This window comes from Mrakia frigida (genome assembly GCF_051309035.1).
Source record: "Mrakia frigida strain ATCC 22029 unplaced genomic scaffold BDY24scaffold_22, whole genome shotgun sequence".
In the NCBI taxonomy this organism is placed as follows: domain Eukaryota; kingdom Fungi; phylum Basidiomycota; class Tremellomycetes; order Cystofilobasidiales; family Mrakiaceae; genus Mrakia; species Mrakia frigida.
Genome location: NW_027481259.1, coordinates 221,998 through 234,969, shown reverse-complemented (window position 1 = coordinate 234,969; position 12,972 = coordinate 221,998). Strand labels below are relative to the sequence as shown.

The 12,972-nt window shown below is 54.6% G+C and overlaps 4 protein-coding genes across 4 annotated transcripts; 2 read left to right on the top strand and 2 right to left on the bottom strand.

The window, feature by feature from the left end:
- Nucleotides 1-557: 557 nt before the first annotated feature.
- BDY24DRAFT_371077 (spindle assembly checkpoint component Mad1) lies at nt 558-3,433 on the top strand (the record flags this gene model as incomplete). Its single annotated transcript, XM_076638139.1, has 8 exons — nt 558-642; nt 760-980; nt 1,068-1,395; nt 1,505-1,691; nt 1,828-2,363; nt 2,476-2,819; nt 2,974-3,267; nt 3,389-3,433. 8 exons carry the CDS (start codon nt 558-560, stop codon nt 3,431-3,433), a joined length of 2,040 nt encoding a protein of 679 aa, XP_076495158.1.
- A 119-nt stretch (nt 3,434-3,552) lies between these two features.
- Nucleotides 3,553-6,987, bottom strand: BDY24DRAFT_394189 (uncharacterized protein). The gene is made up of 6 exons (XM_076641146.1): nt 6,435-6,987; nt 6,086-6,336; nt 5,817-5,996; nt 4,663-5,709; nt 4,564-4,584; nt 3,553-4,436 (listed from the first exon to the last, which is right to left on the bottom strand). Exons 1-6 carry the CDS (start codon nt 6,946-6,948, stop codon nt 3,627-3,629), a joined length of 2,823 nt encoding a protein of 940 aa, XP_076495157.1. The 5' UTR covers nt 6,949-6,987; the 3' UTR covers nt 3,553-3,626.
- A 167-nt stretch (nt 6,988-7,154) lies between these two features.
- Nucleotides 7,155-8,930, top strand: BDY24DRAFT_353111 (Saf4/Yju2 family protein). Its single transcript, XM_076637752.1, has 4 exons — nt 7,155-7,324; nt 7,566-7,766; nt 7,917-8,001; nt 8,123-8,930. Exons 1-4 carry the CDS (start codon nt 7,220-7,222, stop codon nt 8,791-8,793), a joined length of 1,062 nt encoding a protein of 353 aa, XP_076495156.1. The 5' UTR covers nt 7,155-7,219; the 3' UTR covers nt 8,794-8,930.
- A 128-nt stretch (nt 8,931-9,058) lies between these two features.
- On the bottom strand, nt 9,059-11,974 carry BDY24DRAFT_394174 (uncharacterized protein). The gene is made up of 14 exons (XM_076641145.1): nt 11,860-11,974; nt 11,639-11,714; nt 11,465-11,547; nt 11,341-11,391; nt 11,215-11,241; nt 11,014-11,118; nt 10,860-10,938; nt 10,719-10,752; nt 10,631-10,646; nt 10,357-10,561; nt 10,202-10,286; nt 10,074-10,123; nt 9,472-9,999; nt 9,059-9,398 (listed from the first exon to the last, which is right to left on the bottom strand). The coding sequence occupies exons 1-14, from the start codon at nt 11,902-11,904 to the stop codon at nt 9,334-9,336; spliced, it is 1,449 nt and encodes a 482-aa protein (XP_076495155.1). The 5' UTR covers nt 11,905-11,974; the 3' UTR covers nt 9,059-9,333.
- Between the last annotated feature and the right edge of the window lie 998 nt (nt 11,975-12,972).

Genomic DNA, 12,972 nt, shown 5'->3' with positions numbered 1-12,972 from the left:
GAAACTCATCCCTTGCGTTCACCGATGCGGATGTACGAGCCCCATTTACCAGGTAGTAGAGAAACCGCCCACCTGCTTTTGTCATCTCTAAGTTTTGACAAAGGAGAAGAGAGCGGAGGTCCTACGAGACAAGCGAGAGGCGGACTCGCTGCCGTCGACTCGACTTCAGCGGAAGAGAAGTGAAGCGTCGAGTTACTTCAATGACATCCGGGGGAAAGGCGTTTCTTGGAAGGATCAAAAGGTGCACTGACCAGTCAAGGACTCCAGAAGGAGGAGTAGAAAGGGGGGAGAGGGGCGAGGGCTGAAGTGGATCCCACCGCGAGAAGCCCTGCTTCGAGATCTTTTCATTGTCTTCTGTCTAATTTCGTTTTTTTGGAGACTTCGGTGAGCTAAGCGACCCTTTTGGCACGAAAGGCAAGACAAAAAAGGGAGAAGGACACAACGACGACCGGTTGATGGTTCGAGGTCAACTTCGCTTCCTCTCTTTCACCCTTCACCCTCGTCTCATCCCTTTCTATTCAGTTCCTGGTTCTCTTTCGATGGATCGAAGAGGATCTATGTCTTCAACACCTTTATCCTCTCGGATTCCTCTCGGGAAACGGACGGCTTCTACAGCAGGCCTCGAATCAGCAGCAGCGGGAGGTGAGCTTCTCTTCCTCCTTCCCTTCCCCTCCCCTCCCTCTCGCCCCCTCCCACCCTCCTTCATCCTGAGCTTGATCAGCATAAAAACATGCTCATATCAATATTTGATGATTACAGAACCTCCTGCCACCGTCCGACGAACGAATCTACTCCTCCAACATGACCTAGAGCGTCGTCTTCGATCCGCCCAAGCTCGCGAGCTCGAACTTCAATCCCAACTCGACAACACCAAACGAGAACTCGATTCGGCCAAGGACGTCAACAGGAGACTCGTAGAGGACGATGCTTGGAGGGAAGAGGATGCAGAGAAGAAGAGAGTCCAGCAGGAGGAGGAGAAGGTGCGTTCTTCTTCATGAGCTCATTCATCCCTCCCTTCCCTCCTTCGCCTCGTTCCTGACCTCGTCTCGCCCTTCCTTCGCTCATAGAAATCCTTACAAGCAACCGTCAACACTCTCCGCTCAACCTGCTCAGCCTTCGAATCCGAAAACCTCTCCCTCTCGGAAACGCTCTCGTCTCAGCAACGATCCTCCAAACACTCAATCACCTCCCTCTCCAACGATGTCCACCTCCTCAAGTCTCGTCTCGAAGCATCGGAGCAGGAGACTCGAGGTTACAAGGATAAGGCGGAGGAAAAGGACGTGGAGGTTAAGAGCCTGAGGGCCAAGGTCGGAGAGCTGGTGGAGGAGCTGGAGAAGGTCAGAAGGGACGAAGGGGAGGAGAAGGTCGGGAGGGTGCTGAGAGAGGAGCTGCATCGTGAGTCTTCGTCTTCCTCTTCGAGCCCAGTATTTGGCTTCTTGGTGTAAGGGTGGGTAGGAAGGTTGCTCTGGAGCTGATCATTTTCCCGTGCTTTGTTGGGCGGCAGGTCAATCGAAGAACCTCCACAACCAGGACATCACCATGTCGGCCCAGAAGGCTGAACTCGTTCAGCTTCGACAGAGGAGAGACGACGTCGAGGCTCTCAGGATCGAGATGAACTCTAGCGAGAGAGCTTGGGCGGACAAGTGTCGTCAAGCTGAAGCTCAGGTGGATCGACTTCGTTCCGATCTCAGGTTCGTTTCGTCTTCTCTCGCTTCTTCCCCGTCGCTTCACCTCTTCCCTCCCACTCTCAACTTCGCCACGAAAGGCGACGTCCAGACTTCGTCCTTCTTTGCTGACTCTCACTTCATCCTCTTTCTCTGCCCTCAGCTCCATCACCTCTTCCCTCCCCTCTCCCACCGACCCATCCGAAACGACCACCCTCCAAGCCCAACTCCGAACCGCTCTCGCCGTCCACCAGGAAGCCCTCTCCACCATCTCCTCCAAAGAAACCGAACTCAACTCTCTTCACTCGAGACTCGAAACCCTCTCCCAGTCCTCGAGAGGTGCTCTCAGCTCGTACGCTAAGAAGCTCGAGGAGCTCGAACGAGAGCTTCGACTGTCGAACGAGGGAAGGAAGAATGCGGAGACGAGGTTGGAGCTGGTTGAGATGGAGCTGAAGGGAGAGAGGAAGAGACTTGAGACTGGTGCTGGAGGAGGAGGAGGGAGTGTAGCGACGGGAGGAGGAGTGGATCAAGCGAGACGAGTGGAGGAGTTGGAGGGTTTGGTGAAGGCTTACAAGGAGAGGGTTGGGAAAATGGAGTTTGATTCGAGGGAGGCTGAGAAGAAGATCGCTTCGGGCTTGGGATACGTGAAGAGGTCGGAGGCGGAGGAGTTGAGGAGACAGGTGGAAGGGCTGAACCGAGGTGAGCCGACGCGTCTCGTCTCTTGTCTCTCTTCCCTCAAACACGTCTTTTTCCCGTCGAAACCTTCCTTGAACTGACCTCCCATACTTTTTTCTTCTCCCCTCTTTCTCAGAAATCACCGACTTCGTCACCCTTCGAGAAACCAACGACTCCCTCACCGCCGAAATCGCCTCCCTCACCTCCACCATCGAGCTCCTCGAACGTCGAGTCGCAGCTGGGGAGTACAACCCCGAGACCTTCAAGTGTCTTTCCCTCTCCATCAACCCGTCGTCGCAGGATCTCGCGGTCAGGACCGAGACGCTCGATGCTCTCAAGAGGGAGAACCAGGCGTTGCTGGATCAGCTGGCGGGAGGGACGTTCGGAGAGTCGGTGCCGAGGGTTAGCTACGATATGGTGGTAAAGGAGAAGGAGGAGTTCCAGAAGCAGGCGGAGAAGAGATTGTTGAGGTTGAAGGAGGTGGGTTTCGGGCTTCGTTCTTCTCTCTTCGACTCGTCGACGCGTCGAGGTCGAGTTTCGTTCGAAGATCTCCAAGCTGATCTTCCGCTCTCCTTTCTGCTGCTTTCTTCTCTCTTCCCCCTCTTCTGCACTCGTCAACACTCCCCCTCCTCAGGTCTTCAAAGCCAAATCCCAGGAATTCCTCGACACCCTCTACTCCCTCCTCGGCTACCGGATCAACTTCTCCGACAACGGGGACGTCCGAATGAACTCCACCTACGCACCGAAAGGCAAATCAGGTCTCACCTTCCGCTTCACCTCCCAGGAGGGCCACTTCGGAACGATGCAGGCGACGGGAGCGATGATGACGAGCTCGATAGAGGCGTTGAGGGATTTCTGGGTCACTCAGAGGCAGGACATCCCTTGCTTCTTGGCGGCTGTTACGCTGGAGCTTTATGATTTGACTACGGTGAGCTCGAGGGATTTCGTTTTGATGCTGGGGAGGAGCTGGAGTGGGGAGGGGAGAGGAGAACACCGTCGAACTGACTCTCGTTTGGCTTCTTTCTTTTCGTCGTTGCTCGTTTGTGCAGACGGGAAAGGCCGTCGGATGGGTCAGACCTACCGAGGATGAGTAACCGGTAATTGGGGTTCTAGTAGTAGTTACTCTTTTGTTGTAACGTCGACGCGACGCAATTTGATGCGATCTTGTTTCTTTCGCTTCCTTCGTTTCGCCTTGGGACGTCTGCAAGCCGAATCGTGACCTTAAACCCATAAACTAGCTATCTAAAAACTTCTACTCTAATGCAAGTCCGTCTCCCAAACTTCTCCTCAAACAAACTCCCTTAACCCAACCCCGTCCAGTTGCGTTCCACACCTCTCCAAAAACAATGCCTTCCCTCCTCCCATCGTAACCCCATGAACCCAAATCGCCAGCTTGATCCAATCCCTCGCAGCTTCCTCGTCCCTGTCCTTCATCTGGAGGTACGCGTAGGCGGCTTGGAAGATGGCGAGAATGGTGTGGTCGAAGTTCGAGCGGGGCGAGGAGGAGAGAGGGAAGGGAGAGGGTTCCTCCGTTGCTGATCCTGACGGCGAGCCTTCCGGTTGCTCAGACGACACCGATGGCGACTCCTCCTCGGAACGACGAATCTCCATCCCCAAAGCTTGAACGGCGAGGATCGAGTACTGAATCGTCTTCTGGTATGCCTCGTCGTCTCCCGTCCTCTCTCCCAAACACCCCCAAGCGTATCCGAGTTGATGGTAGGCGTTGTACATCTCCGGTCTCGGACAGGATGACGACGCTGGGTGGGTGTAGGTCCTGAGAAGATCCTCGACGAGTTTCTCTCGAGCGCGGATCGCCTTCTTGACTTGCGCCATCGACGAGGGGCGGGACTTGTCTCTGTCGGGTATTGAGATCCGGTTGCCTTCCTCCATGATTCGTTCTCTTCGAGAGAGTAGGGTTTGGCCGTCGGCGAGGTCGGAGAGGCAGAGAGAGCAGGTGCAAGGAGGGGAGGAAGGTCCGAAGAACTGTTGCAAGCGGAGCTGTCGTTTCCAGTAGGAGTGGTTGATCACATCTCGTGTGGTGGTGTAGGAGATGAGGACTTCGGATCCTTTGGGGATGGTGGTGAGGGCTCGGATGATCTGAGGGACAAGAAGGGAAGAAGGAGGGAAGGGGAGGAAGACGCGTCGAGTCAGCATCTCTTTTGCCTCCGTTCCCTACTACGGTGCTGATGGGCTTTGATCGAGTGTGAAAAGATGGAAGGTTTACCTGGAAGTCTCCGAAGCAAGTCTGGAAAAGAAGGAGGCGCCTGTCAGTTTCGTAGCACACGAAAAAAAAAAAAAAAGCGCAAGAGAAAACGAGACTCACGACCGTCGCGTTCTCGAAGCACGAATGGTTGATGAGCGAGTTTTGAGTGAACAGAGCCGAAGTCTCGTCGTTGATGGAGGTTGTAGAGTCCGAGGATGTCGACGAGTCCTCCACAGGTCCAACCGTCGTGAGTGCGAAAGCGTTGAATGTTGAGACGGCTTCGAGCGCCGCGAAGTCGATGGGTACCGAAGGAACGACTTCCTCTCCAAGTCTCAGCGGAGAGAGGGACGCCTTGAGGTTGCTTGGCTTTGTTGAGCGAGGAGGAGCGTCTGGGGTACCGGAGGGAAGTGTGCTGATCCGACCTGAGAGTTCCGGCTGATCCAGGAGCTTGTAGACGAGTTGGGATCGAAGGAGAGCTTGAGTTCCTCTTTCGGGTTTGTTGGTGAAGAGGTTGAGACTGATGAGGTTGTGTCCCTTGGTGATGTCGGCCTTGTAGACGATTCCGAGGGCCTTGCTGGCGAGGAGCGTCTCTCCTGCAAGGACGGTTCGAGTCGTTCGAAGTCCTGGCTTCCCTCCGACGATTCCTGCTCCTCCTTGGGTCCTCTTGCCGGCGTTCTTCGTCGACGAAATCTCGACTGGACCAACGAAGTCGGCGACGTCGTGTCTCGGATTCGCCGACTTCAACGACGACCGATAGAGCGAGAGGACGTCGTACTTCCCCGTTCTCTCCTCCTGGAGTCGAGCCTCCGATCGAGCGAGTCCTGATGCGGCTTCCGTAGATGAGGGGAAGAGGGCGACGAACTGAGCGAAGGCGAGTCGGGCAGCTTCCCATCGACGAAGAGAGTAGAGCGACGAGGAGCGACGGTGATGAGCCTTTTGGAGGCAGGCGATGAGCGACTCGGAGGATGGAAGTGGGGTGGTTGGAGTGACTTGGAGGAGTTGGATGACCTTGTTGGCGTCTTGAAGAGACGCTGAGAATCGTTCGAGATGGATCAGGGTGGCTGCTCGATTGAGGTGAAGAAGGTGGGCCGAGGGAGAGGAGGGATGCTGATCGATTCCTCGGGAGTAGGCTCGGTCGGCATGGATGTATCGTTTGGCAGCGAAGTGCTGAAGAAGAGAGGTAATAGACCAGGAAGAGCAGGAAGCAGGTCAGCTTCGGCGCAAAAACGAGGTTGAAACCTCGACGCGTCCCGTTGTTGTGAGAAAAGACTCACCTTGTTCCCCTCCGTTTTCCAGTCATCGAGAGACTTCTTCAAGCTCTTAGGAGGCTTCCACTCGCTCCTCCCATCGATATCCCTCCACTTGATCCCCTCGAGAAGCTCGTCTCCCTCCTTTAAAACAACGACGTCGCTCGGGGAGTCGACTCGAAGCAGAGCGGAATCGCCTTGAGCAGCCTGTCAGACGAGCCCGAAAGGGGAAGAAAGTCAGAGTTCAGATACTTCCGGTAGCTCTGGAACGAACGAAGGAAGGGCCAAAGACGCACCATCTTGATCCAAGGTTCCTTGATTGCGAGGATGGTGTCGAGGGGGAAGACAGCCTCGAGCTCCTCCGAGGTAGGGATTCCTTGAGCGAGAGGTTTGAAAGGGAAGTTGTAGAAGGCTGCTAGGATGACGAAGCCTGCTGGGTCGACGATTCCGGAGGTGAAACCGTGGATGAGGTTGGGGAGGGAGGCGATTCGAACGAGAAGGTAACGACCTCGATGGATCTTCCGAACTCGAGTGTCGAAGAGGTCGACTGCAAACCCATAGAACAGGAGAGTGAGTAAAGACTTCTATCATTCTGGGTTTTTCGCTGGAGGGCTCAGATAGGGACGGGAACAAAAGAAAACTCACTCCTCGTAAGATCCTTTAACTCCTTGGAACAGAACGTCCTCTCCTCCCCTACGATCGAGGACCTCAGGACGTGCATGCCTCTCTGGTCCCTCAGAGCCTTCTCCCTCGAGGCTCTCAACCCTTCTACGAGAGTTCTAGGATCCTGGAAGTTGATCCTCTCCTCTCCCAGCAACTTCTGCTCAGCAGCCCGCTTCCTGATCCATTCGAGTTGAGCAACCATCTGCTCTCCAGCTCCCTTGTCCTGCTCGCTTGGATCTTGAACTCGTTGGGTTGGGGAGAAGGAGATAGGAGGAGCTCGTTGTTGTTTGGGAATCGAAGAAGGTTTGTTCTTGGAGGAGGAGGAGGGTTGTTGTTGAGCTCGAACCTGGTCGAGGTGAAGGGCCATCTCTCGTAGATTCGCTTCGCTTCCTCCTAGAGCTGCGATATCTGCATCCGAGAGACCTGCTGCGCGAGCTACGTCGAGGAGGTAGGAAGTAGAGGTAGGTCCATCGGGACGAGGAGGTCGAGGAGCCATTCGAGGAGGGCTGAGGGAAGGGAGGGAGGAGGAGCGAGAGGGCCGAAGGGGGCGAGCTGGAAGAAGAGAGCAGATTTTCGCAAGTAAGTCAGTATGCCTTTTGAAGTCTTCTTGCGCTGATAGAGGATTCACCTTTTGGACAAAAAGGTTCGACGGAGGCAGAATGGGGTTAGAAAGAAGAAAAGCAAGCTCGACTTCGAAGTTGACCTCCAGCAGCTCTCGCCTCCGCCACCCCTTCTCCTTCCTCCCTTCTTCTAGATTATCTTTCAGGATGCAGGGATTCAACAAATACTACGCTCCAGATTTCGATCCCAACAAAACCTCCTCCCTCAACGCTTATCATGGCAAGCATGCTTTGGGAGACAGAGCGAGAAAGGTGAGCTTCGAGCTTCCTTCCTTCCCTTCCCCCTTCTCTCTCTTCCTGCTGCTCCCCTGGCCCTCGGTATCGCTTGAGTTTCTCTCTTGAGTGGCACTGGATGCATAGTGGAACGTCGTAGACCTCCTCTCTGTCTATAGAACGACCTGGCTGGCTCACCGGAGCTGCTCTGAAGGACGACTCTCCACCTCTCTCTCTCCTCGATGCTGACCATCTCTCCTCCTCGTCCTTTCTCCTCCAGATCGATCAAGGAATCCTCATCGTCCGATTTGAGATGCCCTGGAACTCATGGTGCGGAACCTGCTCAGCTCACATCGGGGCGGGAGTGCGATACAATGCAGAGAAGAAGAGGCAGGGATCCTACTTGAGCACGCCCATCTGGGGGTTTCGATGCAAGTGCCATCTCTGTAGCGGTTGGTTCGAGATTAGGACGGATCCACAGGTAAGTCACAGGTTCTTGCTGGCTTTGAACGGTGAGATGGAGGCTGAGAGAGGGGAGGACGAAGCGTCGAGGGAGGCGGGACGATGGGTCGCGAGTCGAGTCGAAACTGACTCTCTTTCTCATCGCTGTATCCTTTCTCTCGTTCGACAGAACGCTCAATACGTCGTCCATGAAGGTCTCAAGAAGAAGTCAGAAGACTGGGATCCAGAAGAGAACGGAGGTTACGCTGTTCATGGTGCGGCCTTTTGTTCCCTTCCTCGACGCGTCGCTCTCGTTCCCCATTCACATCTTTCTTCTCGCTTCTCCTTCTTTATCTTTATCGTACTAACCTCTTCTCTCACCAAACGTTTCTACAGACACCGACGCTCCCTCCTCCTCCCTCCCACCAACCGACCCTTTCGCCTCCCTCGAACGAACCGAAACCCAAAAATCGCTCACAACCCAACGATCCGAACGGCTCTCCTCGCTCTACGCTCTTTCTTCCTCCACGACCCTCGATCCTTACACCTTGTCTTCCCGCTTACGGTCTACGTTCCGCTCGGAGAAGAAGGTCCGACAGGGGAAGGAGAGGGAGGACGAAGGGGTGAGGGAGAGGATCGGGTTGGGAGAGAGGGTGAAGTTGTTGGAGGATGTGAAAGGGGAAGGGGAGGAAGAGTGGAAGTTTGGGAGAGGCGAGAGGGAGAGGAGGGAGGTGGAACTTGGGAGAGGACGAGTGGGTGGGAAGGGGAAGGAGAGGGAGAGCGAAAGGGAGAGGGAGGGAGAGTCAGGCGGAGTCGAGAGGATCGGGAAGATAGTGGTTGGGAATGAGAGGAAGAGGAGGGATCCGTTCGATGTTGGGTTGAGGCGGAAGGTAGTGGTTGGTGTGGCGGGAGGTGGGGTTGGTGAACTGGTGACGAAGAAGAGGAAGGGAGTTGGAGGAAAGTTGATTGGCGCGTCTTCGAGCCCGGTGAAGGAGGACTCGACGGCAGTTGGAGCTCTAGGTGCAGCAGGCTTGGGCTCGCTGATGGACGGGTACGGGAGTGATTGATCGGATGGAGCGGGAAGAGGAGGCCCACGGGCAGGACAGGCGAAGGAGGACGTGACGACGATTCGAGTTTTGGGAGGATTTGCTTATCACGATATTTACGAGCTTCACGATGAATGACCAACAGCTTCTCTCGCAAGTTACGGCGACGGCGTTTCCCAAAGCTTCGCCCAACTCCAGCTAACCTTCCGTTTCTTTCGAGTTCAGCGGACGCGTCGAGACTTCAAAGGGACGCGCCTTCTTCGGCTCTCCTGTCTCTCAAACCCGATTGGGAAAGAATCGTGGAATCGTTGAAAGCCTCTGGGCAGTAAGTAGTCTATGAGATGGAAAAGAAGACGAACGCGAAGTAAGACGAAGAGAAATCAGAACGAGTGAGGTGCGCAAGATGGAGGCAAAAGGAACGAAGAGAGATGGGCAGCGAGTGCAAGATGGGATAAGAAGATGAGAGAACAATCCGAGGGAGAGAAACGACGGGTGCAGGTAGAGAAAAGGGTGGAAACTGAGGCTATATCTGGAGTACAAGAGGGAGAAAAGAGAACGAGATCAAAAGGCTTTCCCGTGGATGATCCGAGTTTTGGTGTCGCTGTCCATCATTTCCCAAGCGTTCGCTGCGCCCGAAAGCGCAAGAAGGAGTCAGAACAAAGTCTCGGAAAGACGTCCACAAAAGATAGGAACACTCACGTCTGTTCGGATCCCAAGGATGCGTCCCGACGGGAGGACGTCCTTCTTCTTCCTCCTCCTCCTCCGTCTCCCTCCCTCGTTCAAGATCGCCTAAGATCACCAGCCCTCTCGAATCCTCCTCTCCTTGACTCCTTGCAACCCTCTCCAACCGACTCCCCCGTCTGTTGCTCCCGTCTCCCGTCCTCGAAGGAGCTCGGCTGTGAGGAGGGGAGAGCGATGTCGGAGCTGCTGCTCCTTTCGTTGGACCAGTAGGCCCGTCCCAGATTCCTCCGTCCTTCCTTCCTTTCTCTGCCGGAGAGATAATATCGCCTTGCTCGTCCCAGGTTCCGAGACCGAGGGGAGAGGGCCCAAAGCGGTTGCCGGACGGAAGAGGAGGGGGAGGAGAGGAGAGGGAATCCCAGGGTTGGGGAGCTGAGCCTGAGGTGAAAGAGACGATCGTCATCATGACTCCTGGACCTCCTGAGGGTGTTGCTGAGGAGGCTGATCGGCTGAGGAGGAGATGTCGTCGCGTCGCGAGGAAGATGAAAACTTTGAGAGAACGAAGAGACGCGTCAGTGAAGGTTCGACGCGAAACGGGTCCGATTCCAGAGAGATGGGATCACCATCTGCAATACCGAGTGCTGAGAATAGGCAGTCTGCTACGATGTAGTACCTGTTAGATGAAAAGGAGACAGGAGGGCGTCTCGTCAGCGCCAGCTCGGAGGTCTCGAAACGACGAAAGTGGACGAACAGATGAGGGAGCACTTTTCCGTTGGCCGCGATGAGAACCGAGATAACGATTGGTAAAGAAGCGACTGCATAAAACGCAGGAAACCCTACAAACCAAAAGACCAGGCGTCGATCAGTTTCCGACGCGTCGAAGGGCTCAAGCAAACCCGAACTCACAAAGCATCTTCCTCGCAATCTTCCTGACCTCTCGACCTCGTCTCTCAGCAGCTCCGATCGGAGTGCTCGTTCCATGTCGGTTTCCAGAGTTCGAGGATCCAGTGGGGACGGAGGTCGTTCGATTGGCGAGACGATCCAGAGCTCCGGAGAGGGAGAGAAAGAGCCCGAAGTAGAGCACCATCATGATGAAAAGGACTCCGAGAGACTGTCGAAAAGTAGAGGTGTAAGTTGTCGTCAGTTCGTGGAATTTGACTGGAAAAGAAGGAGGACGAACGATGCAAGAAACCGCCCTGTTCGAAAATGTCGAAGGGTCAGGACGCTGCTCTCAAGATTGAGCCCTTTCGATTCTTGAGTCAACTCACCAGAACCAGGCTACGTAGTTTGAGCTTCCGAAAGCTGTCGAAGAAGAACGAAGCCGAGAGGTCAGCACAAGGTCGAGGGAAGAGAGACGACGCAAAAGTTGCGATCAATCTCGACGCGACGAGAAAAGGGAGAGAACTCACTCAGCCAACATCCAGCACTGGTAGGCCCGTAGAAAGAGAAGGAAGAGGTGTTGAGAGCGGGACCGAGAACGGTCATGAGCTGAAGGAGAATGGGAGAAGAAGCGAGTCAGGACGCGGCAGTAGTCAACTCGAGAAGATCGAGAGTGCAACGTACAACGGGAAAGAGCCAACCAGCTGACAGAGCGAGCCAGTTCAGCCATTTTGGAGGGGTGACACGAAGGACGAGGAGGAGGAAGGTTTGAATTGCGAGGAAGAGGTTCTGTGAACGCGTCGCAAAGAAGGGACGAAGTCAGCACCGCGGTCTTTGGACGAGATGCAGAGGCCCTTATAACATAAAAGTCGCAGAAGGACTCACGAAAACTGCTGATCCTGTGACTCCAAACTGAGGTGAAGGAGGAAAGAGACGAAGGAAGTGATGAGCTTTCGACGCGCGTCCGAACGAAAGGCGTTCGTCGAATGAACAGAAGAGGACGCGACGTACCTGGTTGAACGCGCCTTGAATGTTGCACATAGGGTCGTGGTGAATCGAAAGCTAAAAGATTCAATCAGTCAGAACGAGTCCTCGATGAAAAAGAGAGCAGAGAGACGGCATCTCTTGAACTCACGTCCACAGCCCACCTGATGTTCATCACTGCTGCGAGCGTTGGAGTGATATCGCAGATCATGAGCGACAGGAAGTAGGTACCCACTAGAGCGAGAACAAAAAGACACGAAGGGGAAGGGTGAGCTGGAAGTAAAAACGAATGAGCACGTTGCGAGGCGAAGGGAACGAAACGCACTGTCACTTGCGAGGAAGCGCTGGATCGCCTTTGATTTCTCCTTCCTCGCACCTTTCCCAGTGTAAACGACGTGGGACTGTCAAGATGAAGATCCCAAAGGGAGAAGCGGAGGAGGAGAAAAGACGGAAGGTCGCGTGGGGGAGTCAGGTTTGAAAATCGAGAGGGAAGCTCGGAGGACGGAGCAAAGGCCACAGAGGGAAGGAAGGAAGGTTTTTTCTCACCATCAGGTAGCCCAGGAATCCAGCGACGACTATGAAGCTCATCATCCCTACGCCAGAAACGACCTGGAGCAGAAGAAAACGAAGAAGGCGTCAGTTTCAGAAGCTTGGAGAGCGGACTCTCGTTGTGAAGAGGGAAGCCAGAACGGGAGGGAAGGAAGGACTCGAGCTCACCGATTGACCTATAGCATCCCCCTTCGTTAAAAAAATAGCTGTCAAGTGACCGTCTTTTGAGATCTGGAGGGTCTCTCGCCGATCCAGCATGGTTGAGGAGGAGGAGGAGAGGAAGAAGAAGAAGATCTCGTTGGGTCGGCGGAGAAACAGAAGGGTTGCTGGCTGTTAGAGGAGGGAGAGCAGAAGAGCCAAGCTGTCGCAACACGTAAGAGAGGGGTCAAGTATAGGGTGTTTGATCCCGATGCAGGGGCCGAAAGAGAGGAGGTCGTCTCGGGAACGCGACGAGGAGAGGAGGAGGCGAAGGCGTTTCAAGAAGGGGTTTCTGGGGGACGCTGAGGAAGATCTTCCGTTTCGTCTGTCAGGAAAAATCAGCTCGCTCCAAGCAGAGAGAGGGATGCGACCTGAAGAGTGAGAAAGAGGGCCAGCTGCTATGAAACGAGGGCGAGCGGAGCTTCCCTTCAGTCGGCTTCTCTCTGAGAGGAGGTTGGAGGTCGAGTTAATAGAGCTGCGAGATGGGAGTCGGGGGGCTCACAAGCCTAATCTGTATATGAGCTGATCGCTGAGCTCCTTCTTTATCGGGAGGTGGGAAAAGGGGAGGAAGAGAAGGCTCAGTAAAAAGAAGGAGGGGCGGAAGGGAGGGAGGATGGAGCTCACCTTCTTCTTCCTTCCCACTTTGAAGCTCAGGAAACGACGGCGATGCTACCAAGGAGCTTTTGGATGATGCTCGTGATTAGATGAAACGTCTCGGAAGAGAATTCAAGATCAAGGTCAAAGATCAGTTCTCTGGATGAAGGGTGTTGGAGGGGAGGAAGGTAAGGTGAGCTCGAAAGTTGAGCTTCGTCTTCCTTCCCTCCTCCTCCCATCCCTTTTCCGCAAACCGTCATCCCTCTCAAACGTCTTTGGCTCGTCTGTCATCTACTACAGTGTCCTGAGCTCAATAAT